The sequence below is a fragment of the Phacochoerus africanus genome, chromosome 5, assembly GCF_016906955.1.
Source record: "Phacochoerus africanus isolate WHEZ1 chromosome 5, ROS_Pafr_v1, whole genome shotgun sequence".
NCBI lineage: Eukaryota > Metazoa > Chordata > Mammalia > Artiodactyla > Suidae > Phacochoerus > Phacochoerus africanus.
Genome location: NC_062548.1, coordinates 72,616,306 through 72,633,129, shown reverse-complemented (window position 1 = coordinate 72,633,129; position 16,824 = coordinate 72,616,306). Strand labels below are relative to the sequence as shown.

At 47.6% G+C, this 16,824-nt stretch overlaps 1 protein-coding gene across 1 annotated transcript in view; it reads left to right on the top strand.

Annotated features, from left to right (window-relative positions):
- The first annotated feature begins 13,601 nt into the window (after positions 1-13,601).
- Positions 13,602-16,824, top strand: part of HK2 (hexokinase 2) — a 76,647-nt gene continuing 73,424 nt past the window's right edge. Inside the window, exon 1 of the mRNA XM_047781672.1 lies at positions 13,602-14,119. Within this exon, the coding sequence (XP_047637628.1) occupies positions 14,057-14,119 (63 nt within the window). The 5' untranslated portion in view covers positions 13,602-14,056. The remainder of the gene's footprint in view (positions 14,120-16,824) is intronic.

Genomic DNA, 16,824 nt, shown 5'->3' with positions numbered 1-16,824 from the left:
CCCATTGTCGCTCAGTGGGTTAAGTATCCGAGTAATATTTATGAGGTAAGCGTGTTCGATCCCTGGCCTCTCTCAGTGGGTTAAGGATCTGGTGTTGCCATGAGCTGATGCGTAGGTTGAAGACGTGGCTCGGATCTGACATTGCTGTAGCTGTGGTGTAGTCCGGTAGCTCTAATTCGATCCCTAGCCTGAGAACTTCCATATGCAATGGGTGCAGCCCTAAAAAGAAAGAAAAAAAATGTAAAACTCCGGGTAGAACCCACAGGTCACTGGACTCCTTAAGACAGGTCTCCACTTGTTGGGCAGGTTATATAGGGATTGACTAGAACTCAAAGAGGCATAGGTGAGCTTCTCTTGTAGGAAGAATTGAAAGCTCAGGGCAGCCAGGTCTTGTGGTTACAGTTCCTTATAACTCAAAGTAAGGTCCAGAGATGTGGCTGTGGAATCTCAGGTCTCACCCCAGACCTGCTTCATCAGAGTCTGCTTTTTAACAAGATCCCCAGGTGATGAGAAGAAATCATTAAAATTTGAGAGCCTCTGCTTTAGGACATAGTTTGGGAAGAGGAAGTCTGCTCAGGACCCGGTGCAACTCAACCTACTAAGCCATTTCATTATCCCTCTACAGTGGCCACCACAGTTTGACTGCAAAAGGGAAATTTTTTTTTTTTTTTTTGCTTTTTAGGGCCACACCCATGGCATATGGAAGTTCCCAGGCTAGGAGTTGAATATGAGCTGCGACCTACACCACGGCTCATGGCAATGCCAGATCCTTAACCCACTGAGAGAGGCCAGGGATCGAACCCGTATCCTCATGGATACCAGTCAGGTTCGTTTCTGCTGAGCCACACTGGGAACTCCAGGAAACAATTCTGAGTGGTGACAAGGTTTGGGATGCAGCCTCAGAGAGAGTGGCCAGAATACGAAGAGGGTGGAGGTTGCCAGATTTGGAAGGATCTGGAAGCTATGAGGCCAGAGTGTTTGGTAGTTGTCCACAGGGCCACTGAAGTCTCCCAGGATTCTGCAGGATTTGGAAAAGGTGGGAAGACTATAATACCGGTGCCCAGGGGGGTGAGATGTCAGTAAAATAAGGAAAGACCTGGGATGACCCAGCTGGAGGCCATGAGTCTTAAAGGAATGGGACTTTTACTCAAGGACAGGGCCAGCATTGGCACTGGCAATAGCAATCTCACCTCCCAACCCTCAGGTGTGAGGTGTGTGGGGCGAGAGTCCTCTAGAGGAGAGCCAGGATTCAGGTAAGGTCCAGAAGTAAAGGATACATTCTGTGAAGAAGCTAAGGATGTAGGAGAGTCTCTTTGGCCTGAAACTGGGGCTCCAGAAGCCATGCTGTGGCTATTGGGATGTGAAAAGAGAGGTAGGGAATTAGACAGAGGCAAGCAAACTTCGAGCAATAAAGGGAGAAGATGTAGGAGGAAACAAATGACGTTTTGAGACCTCTATTGGTTATATGCCCTAACCCTGACTTTACTGGTTAATGGGAACTCTGTCCCAGATCATCCTAACTTCAGGACCCAGGTTGACAGAGGGGGCCTCTGTGCTTCCATCATACAGCTCAAGCTCAATTTTTTTGTGTGGACTTCCTGAACTTTTCATTGACTGAAACATGTTACATGTTCACATCTAATTTAAAGGGACAAGGTTTTGTAATCCTACCAAGAACTTGGAGGGAGAACTAGAAACATTTGGTGACTAGAACTAATGGTTACCATAGGTAGTGACTATTACTTAATAGGGATGTGAGCCATGGGGTGAATGGAGTGTTAAGTTTAATAAAACAAAGTTATAGAACACAATTCTAGGACAGTCATGTTGGCATGGAAACCAGCTGCCATCACTAGAGTTGGCTGGGTCCTGATGACCCTAGAAGTTTGCGCCTGTTTTTTGTTTTGATTTTGGTTTTTTTTGTTTGTTTGTTTTTGGCTGCACCTGAGGCATGTAGAAGATCCTGGGCCAGGGATTGAGCCTGCACCACAGCAGCAACCAGTGACAACGCCGGATCCTTAACTCCTTAACCCACTGGGCCACAAGAGAACTCCAGTTTGTACCTGTTTCGTAGCCATAAGTTAGTTCTCAAGATATTTCCAGGCTTTGTAATTAGAAATTGACACAAACATAGACATTTCCTGGGATAGCATGTCAACCTTGATCTGTGCCCTAAAAAGTTTGTCTTTGTAATTAATGCTTTTGTTTTCAGGCCAAAGAGATATTGGATAAATAACTGCCTCAGCAAAAAAAACAAAGAAGGTGGGGGGAAGGGTGGGTATAGCTCAGTGGTGGAGCATTTGACTGCCAAGAACAGGGATACTTTGTTCTGGATGCTTTAGCTGATACTTTAATCTTGACTCCCTGAACTCCCACATCTCCTTGAGCCACCTTCCAGTGCTGCAAGTGGGAGTAGCCACCCATGCTTTATCTCTGATGGCTAAAATTCTACCAAGAGTGATGTCACGCAGTCCTCTCTGATAAGATTTAGAGAAGCAACGTTTTAATATTCTGGAATTGACCAAAGAGCAAATGTCCTGTGGCCATTTTGAGTGCAAGCCTTCTAGAGCTGCAGAGACATGAATATTAAATCACAAATGTTAGCCTCGCTGAGCTCTGGGACTATAGATCCAAGCACTATATTGCGATTCTGTCATCGATTCACAAATTCCCTGTCTGGGTTACTCTGCAGGAGGCAGATGCTGGACACTGGGACCTTCGAAGTGGTGATGCAAGGGGCATTACTGGCTGCCTACCACATCCCTTCTTTTCCCTGAAAAAACCTGATATTGTTTGGAATTCACCAAATGACCAGGGTAAGATAATCCTGGCCTCGGTTCTAGGATGGGCCCTGTTTAGTCCAAGCCAGGGTGTGCTCTTGATGTTTGGGACTGGATCATTCTTTGTTGTATGTGGCGGGGGTTGTCTGATTATAGGATGCTGAGTGGCATCTTTGGCAGTAGCACCTCCAGCTCCAGTTGAAACAACCCAAAATGTCTCCAGATATTGTCAAATGTCTCCTGGAGGTAAAATTACCCCCCCAGTAGAGAACCACTGGTGTAAGCCAACCATGGTAATCCTACACCTCTTTCAAGATAACTGGGTTTAGAATAAGTATGTGTTGATTTGACTAATGAGATTAAGTGGAAAGAAGGCTGCTGGGGAGTTTCAGGATATGCTTTTTTTTTTCCTTATAAGAAAGACATCTGAAGTTCCCGTCGTGGCTCAGCGGAAATAAATCCGACTAGGAACCATGAGGTCGTGGGTTCGATCCCTGGCCTTGCTCAGTGGGGGAAGGACTGGCGTTGCCGTGAGCTGTGGTGTAGGTCACAGACTTGGCTCAGATCCTGCATTGCTGTAGCTGTGGCGTAGGCCGGCAGCTGTGGCTCCGATTAGACTCCTAGCCTGGGAACCTCCATACGCTGTGGGTACGGCCCTAAAAAGACAAAAAGACCAAAAAAAAAAAAAAAGAGAGAGAGAGAGATCTATGGAATTCCTGATGTGGCACAACTGGATCAGCAGCATCTCCTAGTACCAAGACATAGGTTTGATCCCTAGTCCAGCACAGTGGGTTAAAGGATCCAGTGTTGCCATAGCTGTGGCTTAGGTCACAACTGAGGCTCGGATCTGACCTCTGGCCTGGGAATTCCATATGTCCCAGGCAGCCAAAAAAGAAAAAAAAAAAAAAGAAAAAGAAAGAAAGAGATCTAGGAGGAGACAGGTCCTTTCTCTTTTTCTGGATCTTGTAGTTCATATATGAAATCTGGACATGGTGCAGCTATCTTGCTACCGGCCAGAAGATGAAGCCAACTCAGGGAATAAGGCAGAGCCAAGAGATTCTCAGAGCAGTGAGGCCCAAGCCCTAATGAGCTCAGCCAGGAGCTCTCTACCAGGCAGCTTTTTACTTGAAACAAGTATCTCTATTGTTGGATCCAGAGTGCTGTGTTCCTGCACCTGAGATCATCTGAACTGAAGTCATCAGGAGGGGGTGGCATAGAGAAAGGGAGGTCCCTCACTCATTCCTGCTGGGACAATTAAGAGTAACACATTCCCCATCACTGAAGTGACAGGACCTTAGGAAGTTTACTTGGGTTTTTGGCAAGTTCATAAGAAAACTGAGCTCCTACTGTCTAGAGGGCAGGGATGGGGCAGCTACAAAGATAAGGACCAGATGCTGCTGGGCCAGGAAGAGATACAAATATCAGAGAAAAGCAAAGGGATCAAGCTGGTGTTTAGGGGATGGCAGAGTCAGATTTTGATGCTAGATTCAGCCGATTCCCTCCAAGTACAGAAGCCAAAACACCCAAAATTGATACCACCATTTTTTTTTCCTTACCATTGGCTGAACAGCGGAATTACCTGGAAAGCTTTAAAATATATTGATGCCTGTGTTCCAAATGTGGCTCAGTCATGGGTTAAGAACATGACTAGTATCCATGAGGATGATTTTGGTTTGATCCCTGGCCTCTCTCAGTGGGTTAAGGATCTAGCATTGCTATGGCTGTGGCATAGGCCGGTGGCTACAGCTCTGATTTGACCCCTAGCCTGGGAACCTCCATAGCCACAGATGCAGCCATTATATATATATAATGCCTGGGTTCTCCCCACTTTCCCCACAAGATACTGATTTAATTGGACGGGCATGTGGCCTGGCATTTTTTTTTTTCGCCCCACCCACAGCATGCAGAAGTTTTTTGGCCAACGCTGGAACCTGTACCACAGCTGCAACCAAAGCCACGTCAGTGACAATGTCGGATCCTTAGCCCACTGCACCAAGAGGAAATTCCTCATTTTTAAAAAACTTAACTGTTCGTGTTTAGTGTTTAACCTCAAGTCCTTTCCACCACAGTGTGGTGCATTTACCCCAGTAGATTCTTAATTTCTTTTCTTTTCTTTTTTTTTTTTTTTGGTAAGTAGATAATGACTCCACAATGGAGTCTCTATTCCATGCCTGTCTCCAGTCACCCAGGCCCTCTACCTAGAAGAAAGTTTATGACTATCCCACACAGGTTTATCTTTATTTTATTTTCAGTTCCTTTGTATACACTAATTATAATTTTGCATGAAAACTGCCTATATCTTGCGTTTTTTACTTAACTCTCTCTTATAGACTATTCTGTATTAATACTTAGCTGCTTTTTTTCCACATTTTAAATTAAAGTATAGTTGATTTACAAAGTTGTGGTAATTTCTGCTGCATAGTAGTGACTTGGGGAGTTCCCGTCTGTGGCTCAGTGGTTAACGAATCCGACTAGGAACGATGAGGTTGCGGGTTCGATCCCTGGCCTTGCTCAGTGGGTTAGGGATCCTGCATCGCCGTGAGCTATGGTGTGGGTTGCAGATGTGGCTCGGATCCTGCGTTGTTGTGGCTCTGGTGCAAGTTGGTGGCTACAGCTCTGACTAGACCCCCAGCCTGGGAACCTCCATATGCTGAGGGAGCGGCCCTAGAAAAGGCAAAAAGACAAAAAACAAAAAACAAAAAACAAAAAAAACCCCCAAAAACCCCAAAACCAAGTGGCTGCACCTGTGGCACATGGAAGTTCCCAGTCCAGGGGTCAAGCAACAGCCACTGTAGAAGCAATGCCTAGTAGTTATGTTGTGAGCCACACAAGAAGTCCTTTGTGGACTTTTTTGATGATGGCCAATCTGACTGGTATGAGGTGATATCTCACTATGTCTTGTATTTCAATTATTTGCATTTCTCTAATAATTAATGATATTGAGCATCTTTTCATGTGTCTACTGGCCATCTGCATGCTTTCTTTGGAGAAATGTCTGTTTTGGTCTTCTGCCCATTTTTCAATTGGGCTGTTTTTGTTGTTTTTCTTGAGTCACATGAGCTGTTTGTATATTTTGGAGACTATAGCTTCTTGGTTTTTTAATATGTGATGACTAAGTGATTCTTTTGTATAGATGTGCTTAATTTGCCTAACCAGTCCACAAATGATAGGATTGAAGTTGGTCTCAGCCTTACTATGACAAATTATGCCCCAGGCAATAAACTTACACAGCATATGTAGGTATACCCTAAGAAAAATGAGATCTTAGGATCAATGGGAAGGTGTACTTGTAATTGATGGAGTGTGTCAAACTGACCTCATGGACGCTGGGTTCTCTTATCAATAAGGTGCTGGAAGAAAAAGTACCTCTTTCTCTATGGCATGGTGTATTATCATTATTTGATTTCTGCCAAGCTGATGGGTGAAAAATGAAGGATCAGTAGATTTTAAATGAGCATTTTCACTACTCTGCCTATATCAGATTTTGTATCCTTTACCAAAGGTTTTTTAAAATTTCTTTTTCTTATTAATTTAAATCTATCTATATCTATCTATCTATCTATCTATCTATCTATCTATCTATCTATCATCTTTCTATCTTTGCAGGGCCACACCTGCAGCATATGGAAGTTCCCAGGCTAGGGGTCTAATCAGAGCTGTAGCTGCCAGCCTACACCACAGCCACAGCAACTCAGGGTTGGAGCTGTGTCTGTGACCTACACCACAGCTCATGGCAATGCCAGATCCTTAACCCACTGAGCGAGACCAGGATTTGAGCTCTCATCTTCATGGATACTAGTTGGGTTCATTACCACTGAGCCACAATGGGAACTCCTTAATTTGGAGATTTTTATATAGTACACCACTCACCACTCTTCCAAAGAATAGCCCTTAGTGAGAACCACGGCCTTGAGGTCTTTACTGTCCCCGCCCTTCCCATTCACTCCTTTGTCATGTCCTGTTTGTGCTGTCTCATACTTTTCTCACTAATTTCACTTCTCTATCCTGCAGTCATAAGCCTAGTAGTGACCTTCAGCATCTTTCCCCTGAACTCTGGTCTCACTCCCACAGATCTGTCCTCCACACTTCTTCCAGCCCAGGCGCTATGCTTTTGAATGCTGATGGATTCTATGACTACCCCCCAACCCCCGATTTTTTTTTTTTTTTCCCTGAGCCTTCCCTGCCCACCTGGCCAGCTTCCCTCTTGCCAGTTCCCACTGAAATCTGTTCTCTAGACCAGAGCACCGTATGCCATTCAGAACAAGCCAGTCTCTCCCAGTCGCCTAAACTCTGCATTGGCTATTTCTTTTTTTTTTTGTCTTTTTTTTGCTATTTCTTTGGGTCGCTCCCGCGGCATATGGAGGTTCCCAGGCTAGGGGTCAAATTGGAGCTGTAGCCACCGGCCTACGCCAGAGCCACAGCAACGCGGGATCCAAGCCGCGTCTGCAACCTACACCGCAGCTCACGGCAACGCCGGATCGTTAACCCACTGAGCAAGGGCAGGGACCGAACCCGCAACCTCATGGTTCTTAGTCGGATTCGTTAACCACTGCGCCACGACGGGAACTCCTGCATTGGCTATTTCTGATAGCTGGAATTTTCTTTAATTACTGCGTTCTTATCACATAGAAAGCTTGATATTGAAATTCCTGTTGTGGCTCACCAGGTTCAGAACCCAACACACTGTCCGTGAGGATGTGGGTTTGATCCCTGGCCTCACTAAGTGGGTTAAAGATCTGGCATTGCTGCAAGGTCTGGTATAGGTCACAGATGTGGCTTGAATCTGGCATTGCTGTGCCTACGGCCTAGGCCAGCCGCTGCAGCTCTGATTAGACCCCCTAGTGTGGAAACATCCATATGCTGAGAATGTGGCATTAAAAAGAAAAAAAACCAACCACTTGACATTAGAGTGATGTATTTAGGAAACTGGTATTCAGGATGTACCGTGTACCAGGCTCTGAATTCAAGTTTTTCCATACTGTTTTTTTTTTTACTTTTTAAATTTTTTTTTTTTTGTCTTTTTAGGGCCACACCCAAGGCATATGGAGGTTCCCAGGCTAGGGGTCTCTAATCGGAGCTGTAGCCACTGGCCTTTGCCAGAGCCACAGCAATATGGGATCAAAGCCGTGTCTGCGACCTACACCACAGCTCAGAGCAACACCGGATCCTTAACTCACTGAGTGAGGCCAGGGATCGAACCTGAAACTTCATGGTTCCTAGTTGGATTCGTTTCTGCTGTGCCACGATGAGAACTCCCAAGTCTTTTCATTTTCTGTCCCATGGTCTCCACTTTGCAGATGAAGAAGCTAGGGCTCAGAAAGGCCCAAGCCCACACAATGTTCCCATGTCAACAGGGGGCCTGTTTCCCCAGCTTCCCTTACAGCGAGGGCACAGGCACACGGCCCCAGCTCTGGCAACAACCAGCTGTAAGATGTCAACCCGGAAACAAACACCACAAAGGAAGGGGTCCCATGTAGAATTCCTGAGAGACAGACGTCTAACCATCATAGGTGGCTGGGGCATATCCTGGCTGTAAAATCCTATGCCCAGCATCAGGAGTTGGGCAGAGAAGCCTGAGCCCAGTGGCCATAGCAATAGCGTTTCCACCAGTGGGGTTTGATGGCATAACTTGCACATCATCCTTGGATTGCTAGACTCTGAGCTTGATTCTCTGGCCCTCCCGATGATCCTGAAAGGGTCTTTATTCTCCAATAAACTCCCTTCTTTTCCTTCCTTCCTCCCTCTCTCCCTCTTTCTTCCTTCCTTCCTTCCTTCCTTCCTTCCTTCCTTCCTTCCTTCCTTCCATCCTTCCTTTCTTTTTGCCACACCCATGGTATGTGGAAGCTCCTGGGCTAGGGATTGAGTCTGTGCCACAGAAACAACCAGGGACAACGCTGGATCTTCCATCCACTGAGCCACAAGAGACCTCCCAATAAACTCCTTTTCTGCTTAAACTAACTTGAATGGGTTCAGTTTGCAACTATGACAGGTAAAATGAAGTTGCTATGTACCCTTTGGTTTCAAATCTTTAAATTTTAACTGCTCTTAAAGGTTCTTTTTTTTTCCCACAGTCCCTCAAATTCATAGATTATAATTAACTATGAAACACAAGAGACTATGCAGATTATTAGGGCTTGGCATTAAAGACAACTCAATGCAGGAATCCGAATATTTATATTTAGGGCAGGCCCACCCTCAGTCTTAAAATTCTCCACATAATCCTATTACTTATAACATGTGGCAAACTTAATAAATCCTAATAAGAAAAAGGAATATTTGGCAAGTAGAGGTCTTTTGGCGAAGTGGCCTCTTTCTGGGGCTGCTCCCTGAAGCCTGATGGTCAGATTCAGGTCAGTCCTACATGAGGCAAGAGCCAGTCTTGTGTAAAAGCTGGTATTGTATCCATCAGACGCGCTTTGACTGACTTTGACCTGTAGCTCTGTCTCTTCCCCTCTTCAAAACCCATCACATACAAAGACACAAGCATGTTTGGCTCTCAGTGATAGACCTTTTCATTCTGTAATAACTCTTTTATATCTCTGATGAAATATTTAATCCCGCAGAGTCAAGAAAGAACCACATCTTGTATTTCTTTTGTATTTCTCTCAGCATGGAACAGACTGTCCTAAAAATAGCAAAGTTTTGTTTAATAAATATTTGCTGGAGCTCCCATTGAGGCTCAGCAGTAATGAATCTGACCAGTATCCATGAGGCCTTGGGTTTGATTTCTGACCTTGCTCGATGGGTTAAGGATCTGGCATTGCCGAAAGCTGTGATGCAGGTCGAAGATGCTGCTTGGATTTGCATTGCTATGGCTGTGGTGTAGGCCGGCAGCTATAGCTCATATTCAACCCCTGGCTTGGGAACTTTCATATGCTGTGGGTGCAGCCCTAAAAAGACCAAAAAAAAAAAAAAATGCTGATTGATTTCTCCCTTGGGATTGTGGAATGCAGATTACATGGGTGTCTCATTACTCTTCAACATTTGTGTGTATGAGGGAGAGAGTGAGAAAGAGAGAGAGAGAACTGAGAATCAATAAATAATAAATTCCAGGCATGGAGTTTGGAGTCAGAAAAGTCTGAGATGCAATTCTCAGCCTTGAGTGAGTAATCCACCTTAGTTAGTCATTTGTAAGTTGGGGGCTTATTTTGGGGGTGGGGTACGTCCATGGCACCTGGAAGTTTTTGGGCCAGGGCCAGGGATTGAATCTGCTCCACAGCAGCGACCTGAGCTGCTGCAGTGACACCAGATCCTTAATCCACTGTGCCACAAGGGAATTCCTAAAGTGGGGCTTAAAACAATACTTAGTCCACCTCCCAGGATTGGGAACTTCCTATGAAGGAATATGCATTTAAAGCACTTTGTGGAGTTCCGGGTCGTGGTAAGGTGGAAACGAATCTGACTAGGAACCATGAGGTTGCGGGTTTGATACCTGGCCTTGCTCAGTGGGTTACTGTGAGCTGTGGTGTAGGTCGCAGACGCGGCTCGGATCTGGTGTTGCTGTGGCTGTGGTGTAGGCCGATGGCTACAGCTCCGATTAGACCCCTAGCCTGGGAACCTCCATATGCCACGGGTGCGGCCCTAAAAAAGGACAAAAGATAAATAAAAAAATAAATAAAGCACTTTGTGATAGCATTCTGGTCCATATGAAATGGGACCAAAGGCGGGAGTGGAGAAGAGGCTCTGAGTTAGTGTATGGACAAGGGATCATGACTGCCATGACCCACTGGCTTTGGTCCCACCTGCTGGGGGTCAACTGGTTTTGCAGCACTGGACTCTAGGGTTTCCAAGAATAGCTAGGCAGCAGCCATTCTCCTCTTCATCCCCCACTCCTAGCCAATGCCATCAATTCCACATCAGACTTTAAAACATCTAAAGTATAGCCTGTCTCTCTGTCTCACCCTCACCTTAGTTCAGGCCCTGATCCTATCTTACAGCTTTAGTCTCTTTCTGCCTCTGGTCTCTGACCTCTTCCCCCTCTATCCACATGGAGGGCAATTATTGCCCTAAAAAAAAGCAAATCAGGTCACACCGCTTCTCTAAGAATCTCTGCTGGATAGCTAACTCTAAAATCTATGATGTTTCTATGTCTAAAGAGGGAAGCCTAATTGTGAGACTGTTGCAATCAGATGAGAGATATTGAGTGAATTTTTCTACACTATATGAACAATGGTTATCTCTAAGATTTTCTATTCATTTATCCAACAAATATTTATTGCACACCTACCATGTAACAGGTACCACTCTAGGCTCCATGGATATAAGGAGACCACATATACATAGATCCTGCCCTTTTGTAGCTCATTGTCTAGTAAGGAGAGAAAGACTGGAGAGAAAATCAATAGGAAATCAATCAGAGTCACGTGATAGTGACTTGGGGAACTACTTGAGACAAACCGGTCAGCAGAAGTTCTTCTGAGGTGATATTTTGGTTGAGTCTTGGTAAGAAGGAAGAGGCAGCTGGACACAGAACTGCAGAAGAACATTTTGGAAAGAAGAAAAAGGAAGAGGAAAGGCCCTTAGGTGGGAAAGAGTATGACTTTTTTGAGGAAAACATACTAGCTTGAGCTCCAAGACGTATATTGGGGGAAGTGTGTGTGGGATGGTGTGAAGAGAGAGGCAGCGGCCGTATTATATACAGACTGAATGGTGATTGTCAGGAGTTTGAATTTTACTCTAAGACAGGAAATGGCTTGGAGCCAGGAAGAGATGAATGGTTTATATTATACTCAGGTCACTTTGGCTCCGTGACTATAAGGGGTCAGGTGGAGGGAGGGGTGAATTGAACAAGGGGCAAAGTAGGACAATGTGACTCTGGCTGAGTTGTTGGTGGCTTGGCCAAGAGGTGTTCAAGGACACAGAGCGAAGAGATCAATTATAGGATCTGCTTTATGGGTCAAATTGACTGATTGCTGATAGACTGATTGGATTAAGGTGAGTGTCAGGAAGGACTCAAAGATGATTCAGGGTGGATGGTGATGTGATTTGCTGAGACAACTGGGAAAGGAATAGATTTGGGAAGAAAAGTTGAGTTCAGCTTTGGGCATCCTGACTGTGAGATGCTTGTCACTTCAGCAGGAGATGACACATGGTAGCTGGAGAGATAAGTCTGGAGCTCCGGAGAGGTCCTCACTGTAGAATTACGTTCGTCAGTCATCAGGGTGTAAATGATATAACAGTCATGGGGCTGGCAGGGAACACTGGGGAGAGAGTGTAACTAGATCAGAGAAGAGGGTGAAGGACAGCCTGGAATACACCCACATTTACCAGCAGGGAAAGCAGGGGCTGAAGAGCCGAGGAAGTGAGGTTAGAGGGAAACTAGGAGGGTAGAGCTTCCATGGCTCAGAAGAGGAAGGTGTGTCTGGATGAGGGATTTGGTCAACTGTGCCCAACGTCCCTGAGAGGGTCAATAAGACAAGGGTATAAAATAGATAGGAACACAGGATTTGGCAATATGAAGGCTTTTTTTTTTTTTTTTTTTTTTACTTTTTAGGACTGCACATGCAGCATATGGAAGTTCCCAGGCAAAGGGTCAAATTGGAGCTATGGCTGGGCTGCCAGCCTACACCACAGCCACAGCCATGTAGGATCAGAGCCCAGTCTGTGACCTATACCACAGCTCATGGCAATACTGGATCCCTGACCCACTGAGCGAGGCCAGGGAATGAACCTGAATCCTCATGGATACTAGTTGGGTTCATAATCTACTGAACCACAAAAACTCCCTGTTTTTGTTTTTTCTGTTTGTATATTATTTTCCAGCAATGAACATTTAATGCTTGTGTGTTATTGTTATTATCATTATTAATATGTTGCTGGTAGCACCCCACTGCTTATGACAGGAGAAACGCCTCAGCAGAACACTGCGAACCCTCATTTTCCTTCCCAGTGACCTTTCCAACTCCAGGCTTGGTATTCTTCACAAGCACCTGTAGGCTGCAGTCACTCTTGCAGCTTCCAACAGATATAAAATCCTGGTGCTAGGTATTAGCTGTGGCTGGGGCTTCTACTCTTCTCAGCATCCCACCTTACACGTGTCCAGGATGTTCAGGTTACACCCTTAATCACCACGCATCAGTCCCACAGCTGCAAAGTTCTTTTCCCGCTTTCTACTTCCCTGGCTCTTAGAGTTGCAGGATAGGATAATAAGGAAAACAATAGGGCCTCAAGGAGGGACATGGGTTCCTTCCCTTATCTGCCACTCATTAACTGTGTGACCTTAGGCAAGTCTCTTAACAGCTCTGTGCCTCAGTTTCCTCATCTGTAAAAGGAGGTTTGTAAAACCCACACCCATTCAGTTTTGTGATGCCTGGCATAAAATAAGCAGTAGCTGTGGCGGCTTATTTTGCATCAGCGTTGAGCCACAGTAGGTGAGAACTAAGACGTTTCAGAAATGTGACCCAGTAGCGGGGAGGCCCCTCACATGACCCTGAGATGCCAGACGGTGTCTCTCTCCCCGCCCAGGGCGTGTCCAAGTCCGGTGACCCGTCTTTCCAGTCTCCACACTCTGGGTCTGTGATCATGCGCCCCCCCACCCAGAGCTGAGCCTGACGCGGCGGTGGCTCAGGCGCCTTTCCGCCCCAGCCTCTTGCCACGGACCACACGTCTCAACCACGCCGCCTGGCCCCGCCCCCAGCCCCGGGCGCGCCCCTCCAGCTTGCCGGCTCGGGTATCGGAGAGGCCGCGCCCGCGGGCCCTGCGCTCTGACTGGCTGTGCCGCCGCGGTGGGCGGCCCGTGGGCGCACACACCCTCCCGGCACAGCCAATGGGCGTGCGCGCGTCACTGACTGGGCGGCCCCAGAGCCGGCAACCCCTCAATAAGCCACATTGTTGCACGAAACTCCAGAGCAAGAGTCCCGGGCCTCAGCTACCACCGCTGTGTCACTAAGCCGTGTACATCAGCGGGCGACAGCAGCGCGCGTGTGAGCCGGAGAAGTACCATCACCCTAGTGGAGCCCCGCTGCGGTCGTTCTCAAGTTGAGCCTTAGTGATCCTGTGGCTGAAGTTAGTACCTTAGCAGTGGGGTATCCCAGCACGTCGCCGGGAGAAATTCTCGGTCTCCTTCCAGCCGTTGTGACTACCAAAACCTGTTTTTAGAGACCTGAAGACCTCCAGCCGGGCGCGCCACCGTGTGCCTTTTTTGTGTGCCTCCCGGACTCACTGCTCCCGGACGCGCCGCCTAGCCCTGGTATAAAGCGGTCAGACCGCGCCGCTCTCATCCTTTACACGCGCACCAGCCTCAATTGCCCAATTCCGCGCCGTCTGGCCACAGCAGGATGATTGCCTCGCATCTGCTCGCCTACTTCTTTACAGAGCTCAACCATGACCAAGTGCAGAAGGTAAGCAAACACGGGCAGGGGCGGCTGGCTCGTCTCCGACCACGTTGCTTTGTCCCCAGGCCTCTTTCCGGGGTCCTGGCCCGCTGGGACTCTCCTAGACCTTGCGGGGACCCGCTTCTTCCCCATTCCGGGCCGCAGACGCGGAAAAAATCAGGGCGGCGGGGAAACTCCTGAGCTGGAGGAGCCACGTCCGCTAGGCACGGGCAGGCGTGTGCCCGCGTGCAAGGCGGCTCTCGCTCTCTGCCACCCAGCGCGCGCTCGAGCTTTTTTTTTTTTTTTTCCTGGAGGGGCGGGCCACCCGGCACGTAGTCCTAGACTGCTGGGCCCACGTGGGAGGAGCCCCTCTTTCGCAGCCTGAGTTCCGGCGAGAGCACGTGGAGAGAATCCTGGAGGGAGGAGGGGAAGGCACGGCTGCGCGGGGCTGTCCCGGTTCCTCCCGCGCAAAAGGACCAGTTTGGGGGACCTACGATTCCTCCAGCGTTCCTCAGGGCCTTGCGGAGGTGGGCTTGGGGAGAAGACGACAGAGGAAAAAGCTGGGAAAGGGGCAGAGCAACTCTGCTCGTCGCTCCCCTTTCCCGGAACTGAGGCGCCCGGAACTGAGGCTCCTCAAGGGGCATCTCTCCCCTTCTACCCCCATTCCCCGCGCCCCGCAGCTCCTCGCCTCTGCTCCACTTCACCTTGAGTCTCCGCCACCTCCCAGGCCCGCTTCCAAATGGGGGGCAGCCTTTGGATGTTACTTCTGCGGTTCCTAAAAGTTTCTCCGAGAGGACCAACCCCCCGAAACTTTGCCGCCTTCTTGGAAATTTTTGTCGTTTTCCCGTCGGAGGCCCGGACCTGTCTGCCTTCTCCCCTCCCAGTAGCCCCCCACGCCCGAGTTCTCGCTCCGGCCAAGTCTTTTATGTAAGACAAAGCCTCTGGCCCTGCCAGAGAGCCTCGCTTTCCGTGCCTCCGGGTATGGAGTGGGGGTGGGGTTAGGCCCGGCCCCAGGCGCTCTCTGGGGAGACTTGAGTTCCTGAAACGCTCGGGATTTCAGGATTGGCCCCTGGCCCTGGCTGGGTCTCTGCTAGGACTTGAGAAGAGGGGATGGGTTTGGACAGGGGCGAACGGTGTCCTGATCTGTGAGTCAATGTCGGAGCGTTGCTCAATTACATACTTGGAATTTCTGTGTCTTCGTAGGAACACATTTTTGGGAAAATGTTTTGACGTTATCTTTCTGTGGGGCGACCTGTTCATACTCCCATTCCGGGGATCCTGAGAGCAAAGAGAGGATGGTGGGTTGCTATCAAGGAATTTTCAGAGCCATGACAGATGAACCCCTCCAAATAAAGCATGACTTTACCTAGTCTCAGACTGGAGCGGAAGGCGGCTGGTTTAGTTGAGTTTTACTCTGTTTATACTTGGCTGTTACTAACTCATTCCTGGGACGCTGCTGTGCGTCAGTTTATTTCAGTTATTTAAGAGCGTGTCTGCGAGCCGGAAGGACCTTGGAAGCTTCTTCAGACTTCTTTGCCCAAGAAGTGACTTAACCCTTGTGGAAGACTCATTTCTTGGCAAATCCTAGAATACAAAGCTAGGGGATTATTAGTCCTGGGGAGGTCTTTTCAGTTGGCTGAATGTTGCCCCAGGACTTTTAAATTTACTCACCATCTCCCCACCCTAATCCAGACAAGGAACCTAGAGCCACAAATTTAACCTCCCTTAAATCAGAGGTTGGAGGCTAGGACCAGAACTGTGCAGTTATACCGCCTGCCTGGCCTGGAATGGGGAGGGGTCATCTCTTTAGCCTCACATTGGGAAGAGAGTTCGCCAGGGTATGCAGAAATGAGTTCTAATGTCTGTTTTGTGGTTTATTAACCACAGGACCCTGAGCAAGTCATTTTGCTTTGGACCGCCAATTTCTTTTTGTGAACAGCGATCTTCTCCATTTTAGGGATTGTGATGATTAAGCTGTGATGATTAAGCACCGTGAAAACGTCTTTTTTATAGGCTTCTCTGTGCAGCTACCTTTCAGCCTGTGAAAATGTCTCGGGACACTTGGGTGTATTTCCCCTAAACTACCAATGGAGGCAGAATTGAGTCAGGCCTTAACTCAGCAGGTGTCAGCACCTAGGACTTAGCCTCTCAGTTTAGGTGAGCAAAGCTGTTGGGTTCCAGCTGCAACTGGGACGTAGGAAGAGAATGAGAGAGACTAGTTGGAAGCATCTTTTAAGGTTGCTGCCCAAAGGAAGAATTAGGAGCGGAAGATGCTTTAGTTTAATTTTAGATCCTTTTGAAAAGGCCTTGATTTGGACTTGTCTGAAATCCCCATCATTTTGTAGTCTGAGGCAAGGAAAGCTTAGGTTCACCTGCCCCAAACTCGAAGAATCACTTGTCTCCTGATAGACAAGCCCAGTGTCTTGTGCCATTAGGAGGAGAGTAAGGTTATTTTCTCACTTTGGCTGATTGGCATTTTGAAACTCAAGAGCAAACACATATAGCATATACTGTGTACTGGTAGTTTTAAGCTCTTTGCACATGTTAGTTCATTAACACTCGCAACAACACCGTGAAGCAGATACTGATAAGGAAGTGACTTCCTTATCGCAGAGTGACTCGTCAAGGTCACTAGCTTTTTCCCTAAGAGCTCGGAAGTGAAGCCATGCAGGTGGGCTCCAGAGGTCCATGCTCTTGGCCATACTCCCTGCCTCTGGGACCTTTACTGGACT